Source organism: Stenella coeruleoalba (assembly GCF_951394435.1).
Source record: "Stenella coeruleoalba genome assembly, chromosome: X".
NCBI classification, from domain to species: domain Eukaryota; kingdom Metazoa; phylum Chordata; class Mammalia; order Artiodactyla; family Delphinidae; genus Stenella; species Stenella coeruleoalba.
In genome coordinates this window covers 14,654,967-14,676,697 of record NC_137152.1, presented here as the reverse complement: position 1 = coordinate 14,676,697, position 21,731 = coordinate 14,654,967, and the positions used below count along the sequence as shown (strand labels likewise).

Sequence of the window (21,731 nt, the reverse complement as noted above, 5' to 3'; positions counted from 1 at the left end):
AGATACGATCTATCCTGGAGAATGTTCCATGAGCACTTGAGAAGAATGTGTGTTCTGTTGTTTTTGGATGGAATGCCCTATAAATATCAATTAAGTCCATCTTGTTTAATATTTCATTTAAAGCTTGTGTTTCCTTATTTATTTTCATTTTGGATGATCTGTCCACTGGTGAAAGTGGGGTGTTTAAGTCCCCTACTATAACTGTGTTACTTTCGATTTCCCCTTTTATGGCTGTTAGCATTTGCCTTATATATTGAGGTGCTCCTATGTTGACTGCACAAATATTTACAATTGTTATATCTTTTTCTTGGATTGACCCCTTGATCATTATGTAGTGCCCTTCTTTGTCTCTTCTAATAGTCTTTATTTTAAAGTCTATTTTGTCTGATATGAGAATTGCTACTCCAGCTTTCTTTTGATTTCCATTTGAATGGAATATCTTTTTCCATCCCCTCACTTTCAGTCTGTATGTGTCCCTAGGTCTGAAGTGGGTCTCTTGTTGACTGCATATATACGGGTCTTGTTTTTGTATCCATTCAGCCAGTCTATGTCTTTTGGTTGGAGCATTTAATCCATTTACATTTAAGGTAATTATTGATATGTACGCTCCTATTACCACTTTCTTAATTGCTTGGGGTTTGTTATTGTAGGTCTTTTCCTTCTCTTGTGTTTCCTGCCTAGAGAAGTTCCTTTAGCATTTGTTGTAAAGTTGGTTTGGTGGTGCTGAATTTTCTCAGCTTTTGCTTGTCTGTAGAGGTTTTAATTTCTTTCTCGAATCTGAATGAGTTCCTTGCTGGGTAGAGTAATCTTGGTTGTAGGTTTTTCCCTTTCATCACTTTAAATAGGTCCTGCCCCTCCCTTCTGGATTGCAGAGTTTTTGCTGACAGATCAGCTGTTAACCTTATGAGGATTCCCTTGTATGTTATTTGTTGTTTTTCCCTTACTGCTTTTAATATTTTTTCTTTGTATTTAATTTTTGATAGTTTGATAGATTAATATGTGTCTTGGCATGTTTCTCCTTGGATTTATCCTGTATGGGACTCTCTGTGCTTCCTGCACTTGATTAACTATTTCCTTTCCCATATTAGGGAAGTTTTCAACTATAATCTCTTCAAATATTTTCTCAGCCCCTTCCTTTTTCTCTTCTTCTTCTGGAACCCCTGTAATTCGAATGTTGGTGCATTTAATGTTGTCCCCCAGGTCTCTGAGACTGTCCTCAATTCTTTTCATTCTTTTTTCTTTATTCTGCTCTGCAGTAGTTATTTCCACTAATTTTATCTTCCAGGTCACTTATCCGTTCTTCTGCCTCAGTTATTCTGCTATTGATTCCTTCTAGACAATTTTTAATTTCATTTATTGTGTTCTTCATCATTGTTTGTTTGGTGTTTAGTTTCTCTAGGTCCTTGTTAAACGTTTCTTGTATTTTCTCCATTCTATTTCCCAGATTTTGTAACATGTTTACAATCATTACCCTGAATTCTTTTTCAGGTAGACTGCCTATTTCCTCTTCATTTGTTTGGTCTGGTGGGTTTTTCCCTTGTTCCTTCATCTGCTGCATATTTCTCTGTCTTCTAATTTTGCTTAACTTACTGTGTTTGGGGTATCCTCTTCACAGTCTGCAGGTTCGTAGTTCCCACTGTTTTTGGTGTATGCCCCCAGTGGGTAAGGCTGGTTCAGTGGGTTGTGTAGGCTTCCCGATGGAGGGAACTGGTGCCTATGTTCTGGTGGATGAGGCTGGATCTTGTCTTTCTGTTGGGCAGGACCGTGTCTGGTGGTGTGTTTTGGGGTGTCTGTGAACTTATTATGATTTTAGGTAGACTCTCTGCTAATGGGTGGGGTTGTGTTCCTGTCTTGCTAGTTGTTTGGCATGGGGTGTCCAGCACTGTAGCTTGCTGGTCGTTGAGTGGAGCTGGGTCTTAGCGTTGAGACAGAGATCTCTGGCAGAGCCCACCAGGTGGGCTCTGGTGGTCCAATGTCCTGAACTCGGCTCTCCCACCTCAGAGCTCAGGCCTGACACCTGGCCGGAACACCAAGACCCTGTCAGCCACATGGCTATGTGTCAGGTTAGCCCACTTCAGGGTTGTAGAGGCCAGGGTCAGACCTTGGAAGCTGATGGGGAATGAGGCCAACTCCTGGTCCAGGACAGGGCGCAGGTCCAAAGGAGGTGGGGAGGGCGTGTCCTAGGAAACGATTGGGTCAATGCGTCCAGGCTGGGTGGGGGTGGTGCTGGGTAAAGGGAGGCCCAAGGATCTGGATCCAAGAAACTGGATATTTTCCCAAGATTGTCAGGGCCACGAGTCAGGAATCATCATGGAGAGAAGCCAAGGACAGTGCCAGGATCACACAGCTGGTAAATAATGGAGTTTGGCTTAAACTCAGGCCAGTCATCTCTGAAGCGCACATTTTTGTACCCTTATCCTATGCTACTCTCAAAGATTCTCAGCTGAAATAGTCCTGCCCCTGCTTCCTCAGCTCTTTCTGCTTTCCTCCATCCCAACGTGCACAATAATATACTGCAATAAACTGTTTACTTGCCATTCCTTTGCAATGTTTTTAGGTTTTCACTTCACTTTAAAGAAACCGACACAGGATATCATTGATACATTATGGGTAGGAGGTATGTAAGAAAACCCATCAGAATTCCAACCAGAAGATCAATACTCAAAAGGCCTTGACCCTGCCTCTAAAGCGAGTGTGGAAAGTGAATGTATATTGATATGTTTTAAGTTAAAACAAAATGTTTAAAGTATATATGCATCATTTTTTAGTGATTCTCCACTCAGATTGTCTTTTTCAATTAACAAATGCACAGGAGGTCCCAAATGCACAGGAGGAATAAGAGGGCTTTGTAATAAAGAACATAAATTGTATGTCTCATTTCATATTCAACTCTAAATTCCTGAGTTATAGAGAGGAATGTCCCCCAATATCCATTCTTCCCTTACTAGAGTAATACAACTTGTAAGTGGATGCCTAAGTGTCCAGAATGAAGAGTACATTTTGTTTCTGCCTTGCAGCTAGTGTGGCCACACAACTAAGTCCTGGCCAATGGGATGTGATAGCTGGAGCTCCATCTTGACCTTGAGGACAAATTTCAGGGGTGGTAGAGCAGAAAGGCAGAAGCAACCTGGGTCTCCTATGGCTGTGGAGCAGAGTTACCATACCCGCCTACCTTTGTATTTGTACCTGAGAGAGAAACTTCTATTTTGTTTAAGCCACTGTAATCCTGCATCTCTGTTACAACCCCCTACCCCTAAGAGTATCTTTCTCCTTGCCCTCTTGAGACTCATTGTCAATCATTAGGCATCGCCACTGATGGGAGGGTGATGGTCACCTTCCACTGAAAAACCATAAGGCCAGCACAAGAATCCCAGGCTTGCAGGTCAGAGGACTGGAGTTCTGGTAGCAGCTCTGCCACTTACCAGCAGAGATTGCAGACATTACATAGTGTCTGATACACAGAGGTAATTTCTCCATTTTTCATATGAAATTGTTATTAACCATGAACAATCACCATGAGTAGAACAGAAATAAAAAAGATAACTGAAATAGATCTGTCAGAATTTTATTATTTGGCAGTGAAAACTGCATGATTATTTTTGACAACTAAAAAGTAAGCATCTGATTTTACAGCAATCCTTTTTTATAACTTTTTTTTAAATATCAAACTTCAGTTTTATTTTGGTGGGAAGTGCCCCTTAGGAAAACACGTAAACTGACACAGAAAAAGAAGCCTTTAAATAGATTTTTGAAAAGAAACATAAAACAGTGTTTTAAAACAACAAAGAGCCTTGCAATATTTTTTCAAGTTTTGCTTGTAATGAAATCACTATATATATATTAATTAGAAAAATAAGTTGTAATGGTTGAATTAATTAAAAAGCCACATTACTGGTCGCCCATCTTGGCAACACTACTTTCCATTTCATGATGATGGTGCTGGTGGTGATACTCTGTCATTTATGACATAAAAAGCACCTGGGAATTGACTAAGGCAAAGATAAATCTCTCCAGTCTTAATATTCTTTAGATAATAACAGGAAATCAGGAGGATCCACCGTTACTCACGAAGGCAACCTCTAAAAGTTCTGTCTGACTCCAGTTTATTCTACTCTTGTTAAGGCACTTAGTTCTTGACAATAACCACCTGTAATAAGCCATCTGCTGTCCAAGAAATTCACAGGCACACAATATTGTTCACTGTATCGGACATTTGCCCTTAGGTCATATGATTAAAACTGTCACTACGAGTTAACAATTAAAAAAAAAAACTGAAGCAATTACAGAGACAACTTAAACAATGTGTGATTTTTTGCTTTTCTCCCATGCTTCTAATTCCTTACTTGTGGTCTCATCTACCTCCTCAAGCTTTACCTTATGGCTCCTGGCACATCTTCTTCCCTCAGATAAAGCCACGGCACTGGCAATTCACAAAAGGCTGCTTCATGAGCCCACTCGTTAGCCACTCTAGGTCTGATTCAGACACCCATCCTATGCCTGTCATCACTGACAATTTACGTGCCTCTCCCTCAGAGGCCTTGCTTAGTTTTAATTAAAATAAACCAAGTCTAAAAATTACTTGGTGAAGATAGAGTCTAAGACTTAAGAAGCCAAACCAATACATTGTTTAAATTTAAGATTATCTCTCTACAGTTAAATTGTACAAAATCCTTCAATATATTTTCAGGACTTCTAATGATTATGGGTACTACTGTCATTTTTAAAGTCAGATTATGAGCACAATGACAAATCATACTAGATAATAATACTTTCTTTAATAGTTTCAGAAACAGCCCTAAATAAAAGAATGAGGCAAATCTCTATTGCGTCAGTTAGTGACTTACTTTTTCAACATACTCAAACACCAAGTACAATTTCCCCCTCCGACGAAAGGCTTCCTTTAACTCCACAATGTTTTCCTGCTTGAGAGTACGAAGCATTTTAAGCTCTCGTAAAGTCGTTTCCTTGACTTCTTCATTTTCTAGAATGTAAACAATGGTGAATAGAGCAAAATTAAAGCTTTCAAACCACTATTCAAAAAATTCTAAGAACACTGAAAACATACCAATTTCACTTTCCACTTTGAGTACTTCTGCATAAGCAGTCCAAGGATGGAATATTCAATATCACATTTTCTTGTTGAAAGGATCAAGAAAAAGAAACTTAAAGAAGAAAAGGCTTACTTGACCAGCATGAACCTAATTTTCTGCTTGTATTTTCTTATACTCCTTACTGCAAAGTATATATGTAAAACAGACTTATAGATACGACATATAAATGCACTGTCATTTTAACTCTAACACTACATACTGAGGAAGAAGGAGTTTAAAAGGGTAAAAAGGAATTAACCACATCAGTGTGCAGAGGAGTCTTTATGCAACATCTGTAGCAGTTGATATTTTAAACTTTGGCCTGAAGCTTTGGTTTAGAAGAGCATTTTATTCCCCAGGCTGCATGTGAGTCACCTCTGTAAGCAGAGGTCATATGCCAGGCATGCACAATGCAGGTCACAGTCAAGTTGCAGGGAACTCTAAGGGTGTCTGATCTTCTCTTTGAACAGCGGCTGCTGCATGTTCCTGCTGTCCTCCTTTGGCACGTCCGTCTGTCCATCCCAGGTAGTGTAGCTGTACTGGGATGGAGAACTTATGCTGAGCCAATACACCCTTTCGTATCATCAACTCCACTCATGATAACCCCCACAGACACAGAGGAAGGACAGAAATCACATTAACTCTAATGGATCAATTGGCATGGGAGCAGGGAAGGCAATATTTCATGTTAAAGGAGTTTTTATAATAGCTTTAGATTTAACCAGGAAATTCTAACCATCATGTTTACATATGTATATACAAGGAAGGATATAGGTTCATAATCCCTTATCTGCATTCCAAAAACCAAAAAAAAAAAAAAAAAAATCAGTCTAAAAATTGAATACTTTTTCTAACTTTACGGCAAATCTCTTTAGAGGCAAATCCTGAACTAATACGATACCACTGACAATCTCTGTTTATCCTACTTAGTATGAATATTCATATATTGTGCTGTAGAAATAATACCTGATTACAGGATGCTAAAGTGACATGCCATATTTCCATTCTAAAATCTAAAAGTTATGAATTCTAGAATACATTTGGCCCCAAGGTTTTGGGTAATGGTCAGAATCCTAGCTTGAAAGTCTAAGCTGTGTAACCCTCAAGTTCAGGCATGTCTGGGAAGGTAGAAAATTGTTTGGGGACAGGGAGGAGAAAGATGAAGATGCCTTCAAGGAAGAAATGTTTCCTAAGCAAGATACACAAGAGAAAAGAACCTAAATGGGGCCAAAGGGGGAGGGGAGATCCTATATGCAGTACCAGGAGTACTTCTCAGATTACGGTCGCACCTCGCAGTGCGGGATCTTAGTTCCCAGACCAGGGATTGAACCCGGGCCCAGCAGTGAAAGCGCCAAGTCCTAACTACTGGACCGCCAGGGAATTCCCCTAATCCCCATTCAAACTGAGTTTAAAGAAAAGAGACTATAACAAAACCATGGGCTTTGGAGTAGCCCCAGAATATCTGTAACAAACAGACAACAAAGTCAACACTCCTTTGTGAAATTATTACACAAGGGAAATATTCTCCCTACTTCAAGAAAACTGTTGGAGAATGCTGGAGCACAGATTAGGAAAGGAGAGAGGTACTGCCTATCAGAAGGCAGGAAGCAGCAGTAGCAAAGGCTGACAGTAGCATAGGCAGTAAACCAGCCCAGCCCACATCAGGGGGGTCAACTGGGAACTGGGTACTCACAGGGCCCATGTCAGAGCATGAAACAGGGGGGCCACCTGGCAGTAGGAGCAATGTGTGTGACATGATTAGGGGACTTCCCGAAGTGGCTGAGAAGGCTTGTGGGGGGGGGGGATAAATGTCCAGCTGTTCTGCAAATTGGGGCTAGACCAGAGAAGTAGTATTTTGTAACTGTCAGAACTGCTAAAGCTTAGGGAAGCTAAAAGTCTTCAGTCTTATGAAGAAGGTTAACCTGCTTCTCTGCGGTCCCATCTGCGTTACTCCCAAGGTTAGGGTAATCAACCTAAAATCCACCTGTCTCTAAGATCTGCCACACAGATCTCAATATGAAGCAAATAAAATTACTTCTAATAAGGAAGTAATTCAGCAAGAGACAACTATGCTACTCATGACCTGATCCTTGTCTGCATTTCCATCCCCATCTCATGCCCTTCTCTCCCTCCCTCACGTTAGTCTTTCGGTTCCCAAAATAGCCCCAAACTTTACTTTTCAACCTTAGGGCCTTTGAGCTTGTTCCCTCTGCCGAGAACTCTCATTATACTACCAGACTCTTTACAGGGATGGCTCCTTCAGGCTGCAGTTTAAACGTCACTTGATCACTAAACCAAAGCAAGCCTCCATCCCCATGCTAATCCGAGAGCTCTAGGAGGACAGGTCTAAGTTCTGCTTGCTGTTCAACAACGAACACCCAACCACCTAGGACCGGACCCGGCACAGAGGGGATCAATAAATACTTCCTACACGAATGCTTTCACTGGTGTCATGAGGAAATCCTTGCCCATATGTGGCTAGCTCTTATTCCCTTAAAACATGGGAAGCAGCACTGTGATAGCAAACAATAGGCACTTTGCCCTCTCAGTTTTGAGGACACTGCTTTCAATCTTCTCTCTCCAGAACTTTGAAAGGGCAGCTTTTCAGACAGTTAAGACAAACTGAATTTATTTTCCCCTATTCACCTCTGCCCCGGTAGTCTTCTACAATATGTGATTATAAAAAATGGAGGCTCCAGAAAACCCATTGCACCAAGAGTCAAGAACACACATATATTCGGTCATTAGAACATCCCTAAGCTATGCTGGAGCTGGTTACAAATAAATGGTGCAACAAAGTCAAAGGTAAATAAAGTTGGAATACCTTTTCTAATCAAAAGCTTGGCGAATTCTTGGCACTGAAAAAAGGGAGCTTTGTATCATTAGCGACTTGTGGTAGTTTCACCTTGCTAACAGATAAAGCCGAATGGCCAAAGCAGAATGGCTATCGTAGAAGGAACGTTGGAGTAGGATCTGGGAGACCTAGATTTTGGACCCTTTTAACCAGCTAACACCGTAACATGTGATTTTGGGCAAGCCATTTAATTTTTCATTCATAAAATAACTAAATGGGCACTCCTCTGCACCCACACATGTACCCTTTTAACCAGCTAACACTGTAATGTGATTTTGGGCAAGCCATTTAACTTTTCATTCATAAAATAACTAAATGGGCACTCCTCTGCACCCACACATGTACCCTAAAAAGTCCCAGGGCCTTTTCCAAATCTAATAATCCATGATTTCTCTTCATTAAAATTTCATTGATTATGAGCCTAAACCTCATTGAATTTATATCATTTGAATCTATACTGACTTTGCTAAACAATGGCTAGAGAGAAAAAGGGAAACGAATCTTCAAAAAGAAGCTCACAAAATCACTTAGCATGCAGAGCCAAAACCACCTCATTTGAGCAGCTCATCCTGTTTAGGAAATGAAGGCTCCTGTAATTTATGTCAGTCATAGTTGTTAAAAGTTGAGGTAAGTACTTTGGCCCTAAGATTGTAATGAATGGGAACAGGTAGAAAGTGGAGTTATTAATTCCCTAAGTGCAAGCAAAATGCACACTCTTCATTATTTGGAGATCCTATCATTTTGTTCCTCTGAGTACTTTTAAGGTTCCTGGCCTACCCCCTGTACTTTATAATGAAAATTGTGGCACTAAATGATCAGATGATCGGGAAAAGGAATGAACATTCCACTTACAAATGCTTCTCTCCTCAGAGGTTCAGAAAGTAGCAAAGCTGCTGAGTGAGCCAGTTTTTTAAAGGTGGAAGCACAGCCCACTAAAGGGGGCGCAAACACCCCTGCCTTTCAGTTGAAATAATCTCATGGCTTTTTATTTAGGCTAGGCTCCTCCAGTTCACAAATGAATAAACCAAGTCTAGAAAGAATAACTTTCTCAGGGTAAGTGAAGGGAATGTCACACCGAGTAGAACACAGGGACGGAGGCGCCTTGGTGTAAGGCAGTGAGTGAGCTTTGGAGAGTGAGTCAGAACACCCAAGTCGGAACACCCAAGTCTAGACTCTGCTTCTGCTTAACTATGTGGCAAAGCAGCATGGTGTGGGCGGAAGAAAAACTCAATGAAGATCCTGGGGTCTGTGTCTTAGTCTCAGTTAATCACATACTAGCTGTGGTTCCTCAGCAGTAAACTAGAGTTAGGGTTCTACTAGATGATGCTGAAGGTTCCACCATGTGATTCCTGCTTACGTGCATGCTGATGGACCTGGTCATCAATTACCATGGAGGGTGTTTAGCTTAGTAGAGGCAGCAATTATGACAAAGTTATATAAATTCTATTGAGTGATGACTAAATGGTATGGTAGAAAAAGGACATTAAGTTAAAAAAAAAAAAAACTAACCTATTTCTAAGCTTGCCAGTAAGGCTGCAAGTTAACACACCTAAAAAGCAAGAAGGGAGATTCAAAGTAAAAGAAAACAATTTTTAAGAATAAAGATCACAGGAGCAAAAGAAATGCAAAGATAAGTGACGAAAAGAGAAAAATCTACAGATGAGCAGAAACTCTTCTGTAAAACTATTTTTAAAGAACTGTGGGCTTAGAAAAGAAATCCAGAAATAACTATAACCTACTTTATGAAATCACAAACCTGACATTTTTGTATAGCCAAAGAGGCCCTCCATAATGGACCTTTAAACAGGTACAATGTGGGGAAAAGTCAAGCCATCCTTGCACAAAACCATAAGGGTGCCATTTTTGAGTGTGGTTGCCCTGACTGAAGAAGGAACATCAACAGGAGGGCAAGTAACATGGCCAGGGGGTTTTGAATGGTGGTGCTGCTGTCATATATACCAAAAATGATGAGAAAACTTAAATCTTCAGAGATGAAGGCCAGGTAAAGCACAATGGAAATGTATTAAACCATGAAAGGTGCAAAATGTTCACCAAATCTTAGGAGAATCCCTGAAGTTTGAAAGAGATCCATTTTGGTCATTAAAAAGAACTGTGGGGAAATCATGACTAGCCAGAATGCTCAAGCTTAGTAAATTGATTTCTCTATTTAACCAAGGTTTGCAAAGTTTGTCTCAAAGCCTCTCTTACAGAGAAATCCGGTTCTTAAATTTAAAGATTATGAACCCTTGTTTTCTACACATGTACAAAATAAGAGACCGGGGTTCCCCTGATCCCGAGATCAGGATAGAGCTTTCTAGTGTCTGGGTTAAAATAAGGATGAAATAAACTGGAGCAAAGAACAGATGATCAATTAAACATTTTCTCATGATTAAGAACAAAAATGTCCATTCCAAGGTAAAGTATTTATCTATAGAAACATAAGCAGCAGCAGGATATGAAATGCAAGCAATTTTATTTGATATAAAAGCAAAGACACAACCTAAATTCCATGTTAACCATGGATTACAACACAGCTCCCTGACAGTCAGCCTCCTTGCCATGTACGGAGGCCCAGTGACAAGTGGGGAGGATCCCTCCTCACCCCATCACCCATACATTCAGGAAGGACTGAAAAGTTCAAATAATCAGAAGGTGTTGTCACATCAGAAGATCCAAATGTTTGTCAAATATAAAGTTTAGACCACAGGACTTCTTCAATTAAAGGTTAAACAGTGTTTTTTTTTTCTTGCTGGTCCAAAGCTATCTAATCTATATCAGTGTTCTTGGATTATTTAAAAAATTGAGGACGGTAGACACTGGCACATGCGTGTACGTGAAAATGATGATCCAATAGTGATAGAAGATTATCATCTGAACATCAAATCTCATTATACAAGATTGGAATTATAGGAAAGGTAGGAGGATTAGGCTAAATTTATTATTATACATAGTCTGAAAAGTACCTTTTAACTAAATAATCTCTAGTATCTTTTTGGTCTGTGGTCATTTTTCTCTTCTCAGAAAAATCCAAATATGTACTGAGCAGAATTAATTCTATGGAGACTTCTGGTCGGTTAGGTATTTATTAGTTAATGTTTCTCTGTGGGAATTTACATTAATAGACAAATTTATAATACTATCATTCAGGATATCATTAAGAATTCGTTATCTGAGACTCCACATTTGTGATGATGTATAAAGAAGCAAAAGTCATCAAAACAAGAAAATATTAACAAATGAAGTGATCTCAAATAAAACTGTCATCACTCAAATATTCCTTCCTTTTAACAGGTGTTGATTCCCACCAGTGTGTCAGTCTTTCAGGGAAAATCATAGGCACAGACACTGATAAATGATCTGATGGTGTTATATCAGCTAACAACTGGAGAATAAAAAATGAACAAGGATGAAGACAAAAAAACAGGAACATACAAAAACCAAGAGAAGAGTGACAAAGTCTTTTGTATATTTTTAATGACCTTCTTTTTATTGTGAAAGTCATTCACTGACCTAGCCTATGATTTTACTGTAAAAATTGCCCCACCCTGCCAAAAGATAGCAATTGATTCTTTTTTCTAAGAAACAGTACATAGTTGCTATTATAATCTAAATTGTGTTAACTATAAGATAAACTTATTTTTATAATTTTAGTTTCATTTTTTCAACTGAAACTCCCGATCTAACTTTTTATTTACTATGAAATTTTGGTTTCCATTTTAAATAGTAATCTATTGTCCTGGGATAATAAGGACTTCTTGAACTAAATAGTGGTCTACCTTAAAATGTTGTTTAAAAAATGTTTCATGCAAATTTGTGCATACATATGAATTTAACAAGAAAACAGGACATTATCATAATCTTTTAAAGCTAACAGGAGGTAATATATACTCATAAAATATTCCTTGACATAATCAGCATAAGAATACTTGATTAGCTTGAACGTGGGTCAGACCAATTTCAGATCCTATTTCAGTTTAACAATGCTTTCACAGGATTATTTCATTACCTTCACGAAGATTTTTAAACATTGGATTTGGAAAAGTCACTACCAAAATATCAAAATAATATATTCAGAGTAACTAATAAAAGAAATTCATGAGGGCTATATGACAATAAGGGCAATATTATCATGAAACTGTATTTTTTATTATAATTAGCCTGACTAAAATTTAAGATGATAAACTGATACAGAATTAAGTGGTTTACATAGGGGTTGAATGGACATCCTCACCTATACTAGACTATCTATGTATACTTCACACTCCAAAAGGGTGTTTACCACACATTTTCCCTAACTTTCCATTAAGCATGGTACTACACGGCAGGAGGAAAAGGGTAAAGACAGAAAAGATTGTGTGAGATCTCCCAGGGAGAACTGGAAACAATAGGAAAGTGTGCCTAGAATAGGTTTGGAACTAAAAAGTTATGAATAATTGGATATGTTTTTAGATTCTATTGCTGAAATATTTAGGAAGTGTCCCTCTAGAAGTATGTATAGGCGCCCTTACAAAGCTGTCCATCTGCAAAGTGGGTGGGTGATGCGGCTGCATGCCTGTGAGGTATGGCAACTGATAATGGTCCAGCAGAGATGAGGGCAGAGTGGATTCATGTTCTGTCAGCTCAGTGAAATAAAAACTGATCAAATGTATCCTATAATGTTTAGACTATCCATACACCCCTGGGATGCCACAGCTAGAAACAATCTCTCTCGCCTCAAAATTATACAAAGTCATTCAGCCACTGACTGCTTTCTACTCGTTTTACTGCTTTTTATTTACAGGTCTTAATTCTGTTAATAGGTCAGAAGCTTCTTGAAAGTATCCGGATCTGATTTACTACCTTCACTGTTCTTATAGCACCTGGCTCAGTGCTCAATGAATTTCTTTTTCTTTTCTTTCTTTTTTGGCCGCGCCACACGGCATGTGGGATCTTAGTTCCCCTGATCAGGGATCGAACCCGAACCCCCTGCAGTGGAAGTGCGGAGTCTTAATTGCTGGACAGCCAGGGAAGTCCCCAGTGCTCAATGAATTTTAACAGATACACTATTGATTGCCAGTCTGAAGGTACTGTAATTCAGGGACTAATATATTGTTTAATTGAAGCTAAGAATTGGTATTCATAGGATAGAGGTTGTGAAGAATTGGGTATTTAGTTTTCTTAAAAACAGCAATGACATACATGGCCTAGATTGCACTGCTTTTCAAAAATTTGATGACAATTATTATTTTTGGTGGTAGCTGATGGTTGACAATGTGCCTTACAAGATGAATGCACAGCCAGAAGTCTTTATATACAGACAAAGGTCATGCTTTGATCTACTGTTGCAACCACTCTTTTTAGTAGATCACCGTTTGTCTCCTGGCCACCTGCGGCTAGCCCAAAGCCACTGCTCAAAGAGCTTATTTCCAATGGTCTCCTAGGGGGTTGGCCTAGGGCTATCGCTTCCCATTAGACTACCGGTACATGATTGGAAGCAGGGCTTTTTTGGGTTTTGTTTTTAAAGAACAAGCTAAAGTATTTTTTTGTTGCCTTCTCCTTAAGGCTGCCAAGCCAATGCTAAAATTCCTGGCTGACATGCTTGTGCTCCACCATAACCAGCACATCAGAGCTGGGTTACATCAAATACTACTGCATCTACCCCAGGAGTTGTTAGCAAGGCCCTTTTGTTATTTAATGTTTGCTAAGTCTCTAAGGTAGGGGTGATGAAACTTCACAAATACAGAGGTTGGTGTCTTATATCACAGTCACTGTGTGCTGATGAAGGTAGGCTATGAATGCCTATTGTCACACCTCCAATTAGATATGAAGGTTGATGCTATGGTGGGGCCTCTTACTCCTGCAGCACTTGTTTTCAAATGGCAGGTTGTGACTCATTAGTGGTGACATCAAAGTATTTCATGCCAAAATAGGCACTTATATGAGCAAGAAAGAACAGAAAATGGAGAACCTCACATTAGTAAAATAAGTAATTTTGTGAAACTTTTGCTTCAGTTATATATATGACATTATGTATGAGGATACTGTGTAGGAGGTAAAAAATACTTCTGCTGTGGGATCTCTGTCAAAAAACAAAAATTGAAAAAATGCTGCCTAGAGCTTCTTAAAGGCCATCCATGTGTGTCTTTGTGGTCAGTTTTTCTACTTGGCTGTATTTGGATGGCCAAGAGTCTGGATTTAAAACCTAATGGCCTAATGAAATGCTTTATTTATTTTTTCTTTTGTACATTACTTTTTTTTGGTGCATTATTTTTTGTTGTTGTTAATCCTTTATTTTAAACTTTCTTGCCCAGGATAGGGTAATTTTAATACTCCATTTGAAATGGTTTGGATGTGTGACCAAAGCCTTCAAGTATGGTATTTCTTCTTGAAAAGCTTTTATTTTCCCAATGAGTTATCCTAAATATAAAACCATTCCCTCTGTACTGTTTACATACCACTTATCTTTATATTTCTAGCTAACTAGGAAGCAGAGATCGCAGTAACCAATATTAAAACCTTTAACATAGCACTTGCTACTTGTGTGAACCCAGGAAGTATTTACTTCAAGTAAGTTTTATTATTTTAAACTGTTAGTATTTAGAAACAGTGTAAATAGCATGTCTTCTATCCAGTATTTGAAGCAAGATTTCCAGTGTTGACTGTCCCTTAAAACACAAGATGAATTTTCTGATATCATGAGATTTGAAAAGATTCACACGGGAGGAACTAAATGTTTCAAAGCAAAGCATGATGATAATTAAGATACATTTACTGAGATTGAGACTGTAAAATCTGAGGAACACAGTCTAATCAGCTAGATTTCATCTCTTCCATATTCTATTCACAAAAACTAAATATAAAAAGAAAAAGTATATATATACCTTCACTGTCCTTGAATTTCTTGATTGCCACAATTTCATGCGTTTCCTGCAAAGGAAAAGAGGCAGAAGAAAAGTCATTCTCCAGTGTTTTTCAAACTGGGAATCCCAACTGTCTGGGGGTACATTGTGAAACAGAGTAGCAAGAACCCAGAGATTAAAAAATAAATCCTCCTCTTCCCCAGTCCCTCATTTCTCAGTTCCAAAATTCTCTTTCTTACTACCCTGCAGGCATTGTCAGGGAAGGAAAAGGAGAAGGGGGAGGGGCTGGGGGATGAAGAGCAGATTTGGCAATAGAATATGGATGAACCAGCAGTGTCAATGTCTTGAGACTACGCAAAAGTGCCAGGATGGCTGACAATAGACTGGCATCTATACTGCCCTCTGAAACCCAGGGACACATTTAATTGGGTTTCTAAGACCAGAGAAAAGGCTTCTATAATACTTGGTAGTTGCTGGTAGCAGAATACCTCTTCCAAGTCTCCTCCCTTCACTTACCTCTTCCTAACAAACCTATCTAGTTGTTCACCAGCTCTTCCCCATTGATAGCCATTTCATATCCAAAGTGAGATAAACATTTGCCACCAAATACCAATCACCAACTTTCCCCTGCCTTTATTTAGCTCTCCTGAACTAGCAGAAGTAGTTGGTGAGAAGAACCCTATTTTAAACTAAAAACATCACAAATCCTTTTTTTTTTTTGGTCTTTTGTGGCTGGAAGACAAGAAAATAAGGGCTGGGAAGGAAATGAAAATGCTAAAGATTAAGTATAACTAGGCTAAATAATTCATGTAAGATATTCTAGTCTATGAAAGGAATAAAAAAGCTTTTGGTAAAGTAATATATAGATTCTTCAAAGGCAACATGTCATATAAAAAGGTCTTCTGAATGATTCAGGCCTGTTCTTTTTTACTCTAAGTGGGTATACTTTCAGATCTGTAAGAGCAAATCTTTTATAAAACTTTGTCCCTGCATCAAAGCAAAGACTTGAAAAACAGACACAATACGAGGCAATAACCAACAGGGTACAAAATCATTAACTTATTAAAAATATATGCTTTTCTCCTAGATTCCTTACAAAAGCAAAGAGAATCAAATAAGTAGGGGGGAAAAAAAGAAATTTTAAAAAAGCTACCATTTCAGTCATTATGCTGAAAGACAAACTCTGAGTCGTAACTATATCTGTAAATCAAACCCTGTTTCTCACCTGCCCGTTGAAAAAAGAAGAAAATACCAGCTTTCATATTTGTGTTACAGGGGAAAAAGTATCTGAAAGTGCTATAGGCTATTGAGGAAAAAGATTCTTATTAAGTTATTATGTTTTTGTTTTTAAGGGAGGAACAGAATTGTAGAGTACAGAGAGCTTCGGGGATACAATTTATTTGTACATCAGCAGACCTTCTGACTTAAACTCAGCCACCCAGGTACTTTCTGATATTGTAACTGTTTCATTACTGAGAAGGAATAACTGCAAAGTCAAAGTGATGTGGAGGATGATCACCTAGAATATTAGTATAGGTAGTACCAGGTAACTCTGCTACGTATGCTACTCTCTCTTAATACATTGACACTGTTTTCTTACCCTGCTCCTTTACAAATGGCTCTAGCTAGCAATCCACCTGCGGCCTAAGAGAAAGTACAAAGCCCTAACAAGAAACTGCTCACAGCACAGAGAAAGGGGCAACAGGATTGCATCCAGGAAGAGAGGAGGACTGCCCACATTTCAACTGAGTGTTGTTCCAGGTACCATTTCACCCCATATTGTACATTTTTTATTTTTTATTTTTTTATGGTACGCAGGCCTCTCACTGTTGTGGCCTCTTCCCGTTGCGGAGCACATGCTCAAGACGCACAGGCTCAGCAGCCGTGGCTCACGGGCCCAGCCGCTTCACGGCATGTGGGATCTTCCCGGACCAGGGCACGAACCCGTGTCCCCTGCATCGGCAGGCGGACTCTCAACCACTGCGCCACCAGGGAAGCCCTACTGCACATTTTTTAAATGGCATCCTAAGTGTTAAAACTTTGCCTGATTTTATAAAAGGTCTTGCTTAGGTCAAAACTGTCCACTGATATGACTACATATTTAAATTTATGACTACCATCTTGAAGAAAGAAATTCATCAGATTTTTTTCTCCTGGCATCTCATAAATAGAATTTACAGTATAAAACAGTTGCCCGAAGGGGGGTCAAATAAGATGAAATGTTTATTCTTTTATTTATCCTTTCACCAATACCATGAAAATCCTCTTTCTCCTCAACACTCACACACAGACACATACACACTCAATATGGTTTATACATTTACTTATACAACAAAGCCAAACAGACGGAAGTTTTCTACATAAAATCCAATGTTTGGTGGAAAACACATGCAATCAAGGGCAGAAGATGCTGGAAAAAATTTAACATTTTACTTTTATTCAAACTACTTATAAAAATAATACAAACTCATATAAAAGAACATAAAGGGGTATAAGAGTATAAGAGAAGCATAAAAAGAAATAAAAAACTATATAACCCTTCCTAATAACATCTTGGTATATTTTCTTCCAGTAAATTTTTCTCAAATTGGAAGAATTTGAGAACACATATATTGTGCTGTATGTTGCTTTTATTTCATTTGATATTGTATAAGGAACATCTGACCTGTCACTAAATAATTTTTAAAACCACCATTTTTAATGGATGGTTATTTAACCAGTCTATCAATGAACATACTTCAACACCTGCATCTTCATTTCCATAAAGTAAATTCTGTAACTGATATAACTGGGTTAAAGGGTATGAACGGTAAAGGCTCCTAATACTGCCAAACTGATATCCAAAAATATATCATTTTACAGTTCCCTTCAGCAGCATGAGAACCCACGCTACAACCATAGCCAACACTAAATACAATCATTAAAAAAATCTTTAGACACCAACGAGATCAAAGGTTTGCTTCTATGAACTGGTAAGTGAAATAAGGTGTACTAAGCTTAATGTTTTTCTTACTGATTCATGAATGTGAACTTGTTGACAAATTTTGTTACAAATATTTTCCCCAGATTGTTGTGGACATGGAATTATTTAGGGTGTTGTTGTTATTGTTGCTGAACATAGTTTATTATTATATAGTCAAATTTATTGATACATGCCTTTGGTATTAGGTGCACAACTTTTGTCCTCAGACTCCTTACTTAGCTTGTATATAATTAATATTCATCCACATTTACCTGTCTCGATATTTCAATGATTTAATCTTGTTCCTTAAGTCTTTATTCACTTGTAATTTATTTTAATACGCTATATGGTGAGGGAATCTAAATTTAAATTTCTAAAAACGGAACCAATTTTCCCAATATCTTTTACCATGGATTTTTACTTCTGTTGCATCTTAGCATCCTTCTATATATACTCTAGATTTTCTTTCAGAGCTTTTTAATCTAGTCTATACTATTGACCTGTTGATTCTTATGCCAGAACCAGTTTAAATGACTGTGACCTTAAACTGTTTAAAATTACTCTGGGGTTACTGACCCTGATACTTCTTATATCACTTTGTTAAATAAATTTATTATTGAGAATAGGTTTTGGCTGCTATATTTAATTTGTAATTACACACACATGAGCTATTATATTTAGTCTCTATTTCTTTTTCTTTGTTGTTATCCTCTTGCTATATTTGACCTCTTTTTTTTTTGGCCGCGTTTTGCAGCATGTTGGATCTTATTTCCCTGGCCAGGGATGGAACCTGTGCCCCCTGTAATGGAAGTGTGGAGTCTTAACCACTGCACTGCCAAGGAAGTCACCTATATTTGACCTTTTTGTTAATGTATAATGTCCTTGTCTCTTGTAACCTTCTAAAAAAAAATTAAAGTCTATTTTGTCTGATAATATATAACATAATCACTTGTTCTCTTTTGCTTACTATTTCTGTGGAATATCTCTTTCCATTCTCCCACTTCAACCTTTTTGTCTCTTTGGATCTAAAGTGAGTCTTTCACAGACAGCATATAGTTGGATCATGTTTATGTTTATTATTTTTAAAATTTTTACTGAAGTATAGTCGATTTACAATGTTGTGTCAATTTCTGCTGTACAGCAAAGTGATTCAGTTTTACATATATACGCTTTTTCATATTCTTTTCCATTATGGTTTATCACAGGATATTGAATATAGTTCCCTGTGCTATACGGTAGGACCTTGTTGTTTATCCACCCTATATATAATAGTTTGCATTTGTTAATCCCAAGCTCCCAATCAATCCTTTCCCTACCCCTCTCCCCCTTGGCAACCACATGCCTGTTCTCTATATCTCTGAGTCTGGATCATTTTTTAAAAATTTTTTATTGAAATATAGTTGATTCACACTGCTGTGTTAGTTACAGGTGTATAGTTTCTATTTCTTTACATATTTCCTACCGTGGTTTTTCACATATTTGAGTGTTCAATTTGCATTACGTTTTTGCTCAGCCACTATTTATCTTTGGATGGCTTTCTGAGTAAGTATCCTATTTTCCAGGTCCTTACATATATCTGAAAGTCCTCACATGTGAATGGCAACTTGGAAGGCACAAAATTCTCAGGAAGACAACCTTATGTTCTCCACCATCCTCAGGGTCACTGTAAGGTTGTGTGTCCTGCAAAGCCCTGGAAAGTGCCATTCACATCATAGATGTCTCAGGTTTGTATGTTTATTAAAGCAACTTTCCAGTAGTTAGGAGTAAAGTGTCTTGTTGTAACAAAATCCATACACTAAGATACTTTTCCAAGAAGAAGAAAATGAAGGGAATTCCCTAGCAGTCCAGTGGTTAGGACTCCGCACTTTCACTGCTGAGGGCCCAGGTTCAGTCCCTGGTCAGGGAACTAAGACCCCACAAGCCGCATGGCTTGGCCAAACAAAAAAGAAAATGCAAGATCTTAAAAGAAGAATTGCCGTTTTCTAATCCACATAAGGCTCCAAATGGGCTAGCGATACCCTGATAGTCTTCTGGTATTTGTGTTGTAGAAAAGAACTCCGAGGTCAATTTGGTTTTTGTTCGGATGTAGATAACTTCTTTTTTTCTGCCTAGATGCTGTTATGCTGTTAGGACTTTTCCTTTTCCTTGGAATGGAAATTTTAAATTATCAGAATATATCTAGGGGTTTTCTTCTGGCAACCTTAAATGTTGTTTCTACTCCTATTTTTCTAATAGTTTCCACTAGAAATCTTGTAACTTTTAGGTTGAACTTTTCATAATTGCTTTATATGTTTTGTTCACTAATGCATCACAAATGCCTAGAATGGCAGGCGCATAGCAGGTGTTCAATAAATGTTCTTTTACTTCTTTCATTTTAGGTTTCTTCATCTTCTTTCCTTATCTCAGCCGACTTCTGCAATTTTTGCCTTCTTTCAGCTTGTTATCACTATAGAGGTCATATCCTCCTGGCTTTCCTTCAGGAGACAATTTCATCTGCTTGTTACAAAAAAAAATTTTTTAGAACTATGTGCAGCTCTTAAATCTGCAGAGCAGTGAAAGACATGGGTATCACCCCCAACTCCCAATTTTAACTCATCCTCACTAAGATAGGAAGAAATCCACCACGCTTGGTGTCTGGCAGGTAGTTGGGGTTTTTAGCAACCTCAATTTCAAAGGCAGATTGATGCACCAGAGCCCAATTTCAAAACCTGAATCATTAGCAAACATCTTTCTCGTTGGGTTGGCTGGTCTGAGGCTGGGCCGCCTGTGGGCATCGGTCCAAGTCTTTTCCTATTCCCTTTGGACAGTTTGCCCTATTCTGGTTCAGAAAGTAGAACAGATAGCATGTATTGTTCAATCTATCCCCCTGGACTTTGCCAATGATCCTCAATGTTCAGTTTCTTAGCTTACAGAACTTTTATGAGCTGAGCTTTTGGTTTTGCTTTTAAATAAATTCATGCCACCACCCTGAGATGCTACATGTAATATAGGTGTAGACAAAGGACAAATATATGAAAAATAACTCCAAAGAACTGTGTTTAAATTCAATTTATTCACAAAAGCACACCATTGCCCCCACAATGTCTGCAAGAGAATGTCACCAGCTGTAGTTAACAAGATAGGTGTAAACTGCTTACTTGTTTAAACAATGAGTTACTTAAGAACTCACATTTTGGGTTGGGCCTGGGCCTCGTGGCGGCGGCGTAAAAAAAAAAAAAAAAGAGCTCACATTTTAAATAACAAACTAAGGATGTAATAAAAAATATAAGTAAACACTAATGATAATTCCATGTCTCACCCTTAATTTTGCCTCAATAGGAATTATATTACTTTGGAATGCAGAAAGACAGAGGTTCCTGAATTGTACTACTACCTTCATGAGTGAATAAGCTATATCAAGGCATTTAACATTTCCCAGAATAAATTTCTACAACTGAAAAAAAAATTAGAAAGAGAATGAAAAATAAATTTTGTGAATAGTAACAAACAGAAAAATACCTCTAGGGCTTATATTTCTTTAATTTATTTTATTTCTTTTTTAAATTTTATTTAATTTTATTATTATTTTTTGCAGTACGTGGGCCTCTCACTGTTGTGGCCTCTCCCATTGCAGAGCACAGGCTCTGGACACGCAGGCTCAGCGGCCACGGCTCATGGGCCCAGCCGCTCCGCGGCATGTGGGATCTTCCCGGACAGGGGCACAAACCCATGTCCCCTGCATCGGCAGGCAGACTCTCAACCACTGCGCCACCAGGGAAACCCTTGAATTTTATTTATTTTTTTATACAGCAGGTTCTTACGAGTCATCAATTTTATACACATCAGTGTATACATGTCAATCGCAATCGCCCAATTCATCACACACACACCCCCGCCCCCTGCCACTTTCCCCCCTTGGTGTCCACACGTTTGTACTCTACATCGGTGTCTCAATTTCTGCCCTGCAAACCGGTTCATCTGTACCATTTTTCTAGGTTCCACATATA

The 21,731-nt window shown here is 38.4% G+C and overlaps 1 protein-coding gene across 5 annotated transcripts in view; it reads right to left on the bottom strand.

Annotated features, from left to right (window-relative positions):
• Positions 1-21,731, bottom strand: part of CDKL5 (cyclin dependent kinase like 5) — a 250,077-nt gene that overhangs the window by 56,340 nt on the left and 172,006 nt on the right. For all 5 annotated transcript variants that reach the window (XM_079910152.1, XM_079910149.1, XM_079910153.1 and 2 more), the window contains 2 exons: positions 14,805-14,850; positions 4,845-4,981 (listed from right to left, as the gene is read on the bottom strand). In XM_079910152.1, coding sequence (XP_079766278.1) covers positions 4,845-4,981; positions 14,805-14,850 — 183 coding nt within the window. The remainder of the gene's footprint in view (positions 1-4,844; positions 4,982-14,804; positions 14,851-21,731) is intronic.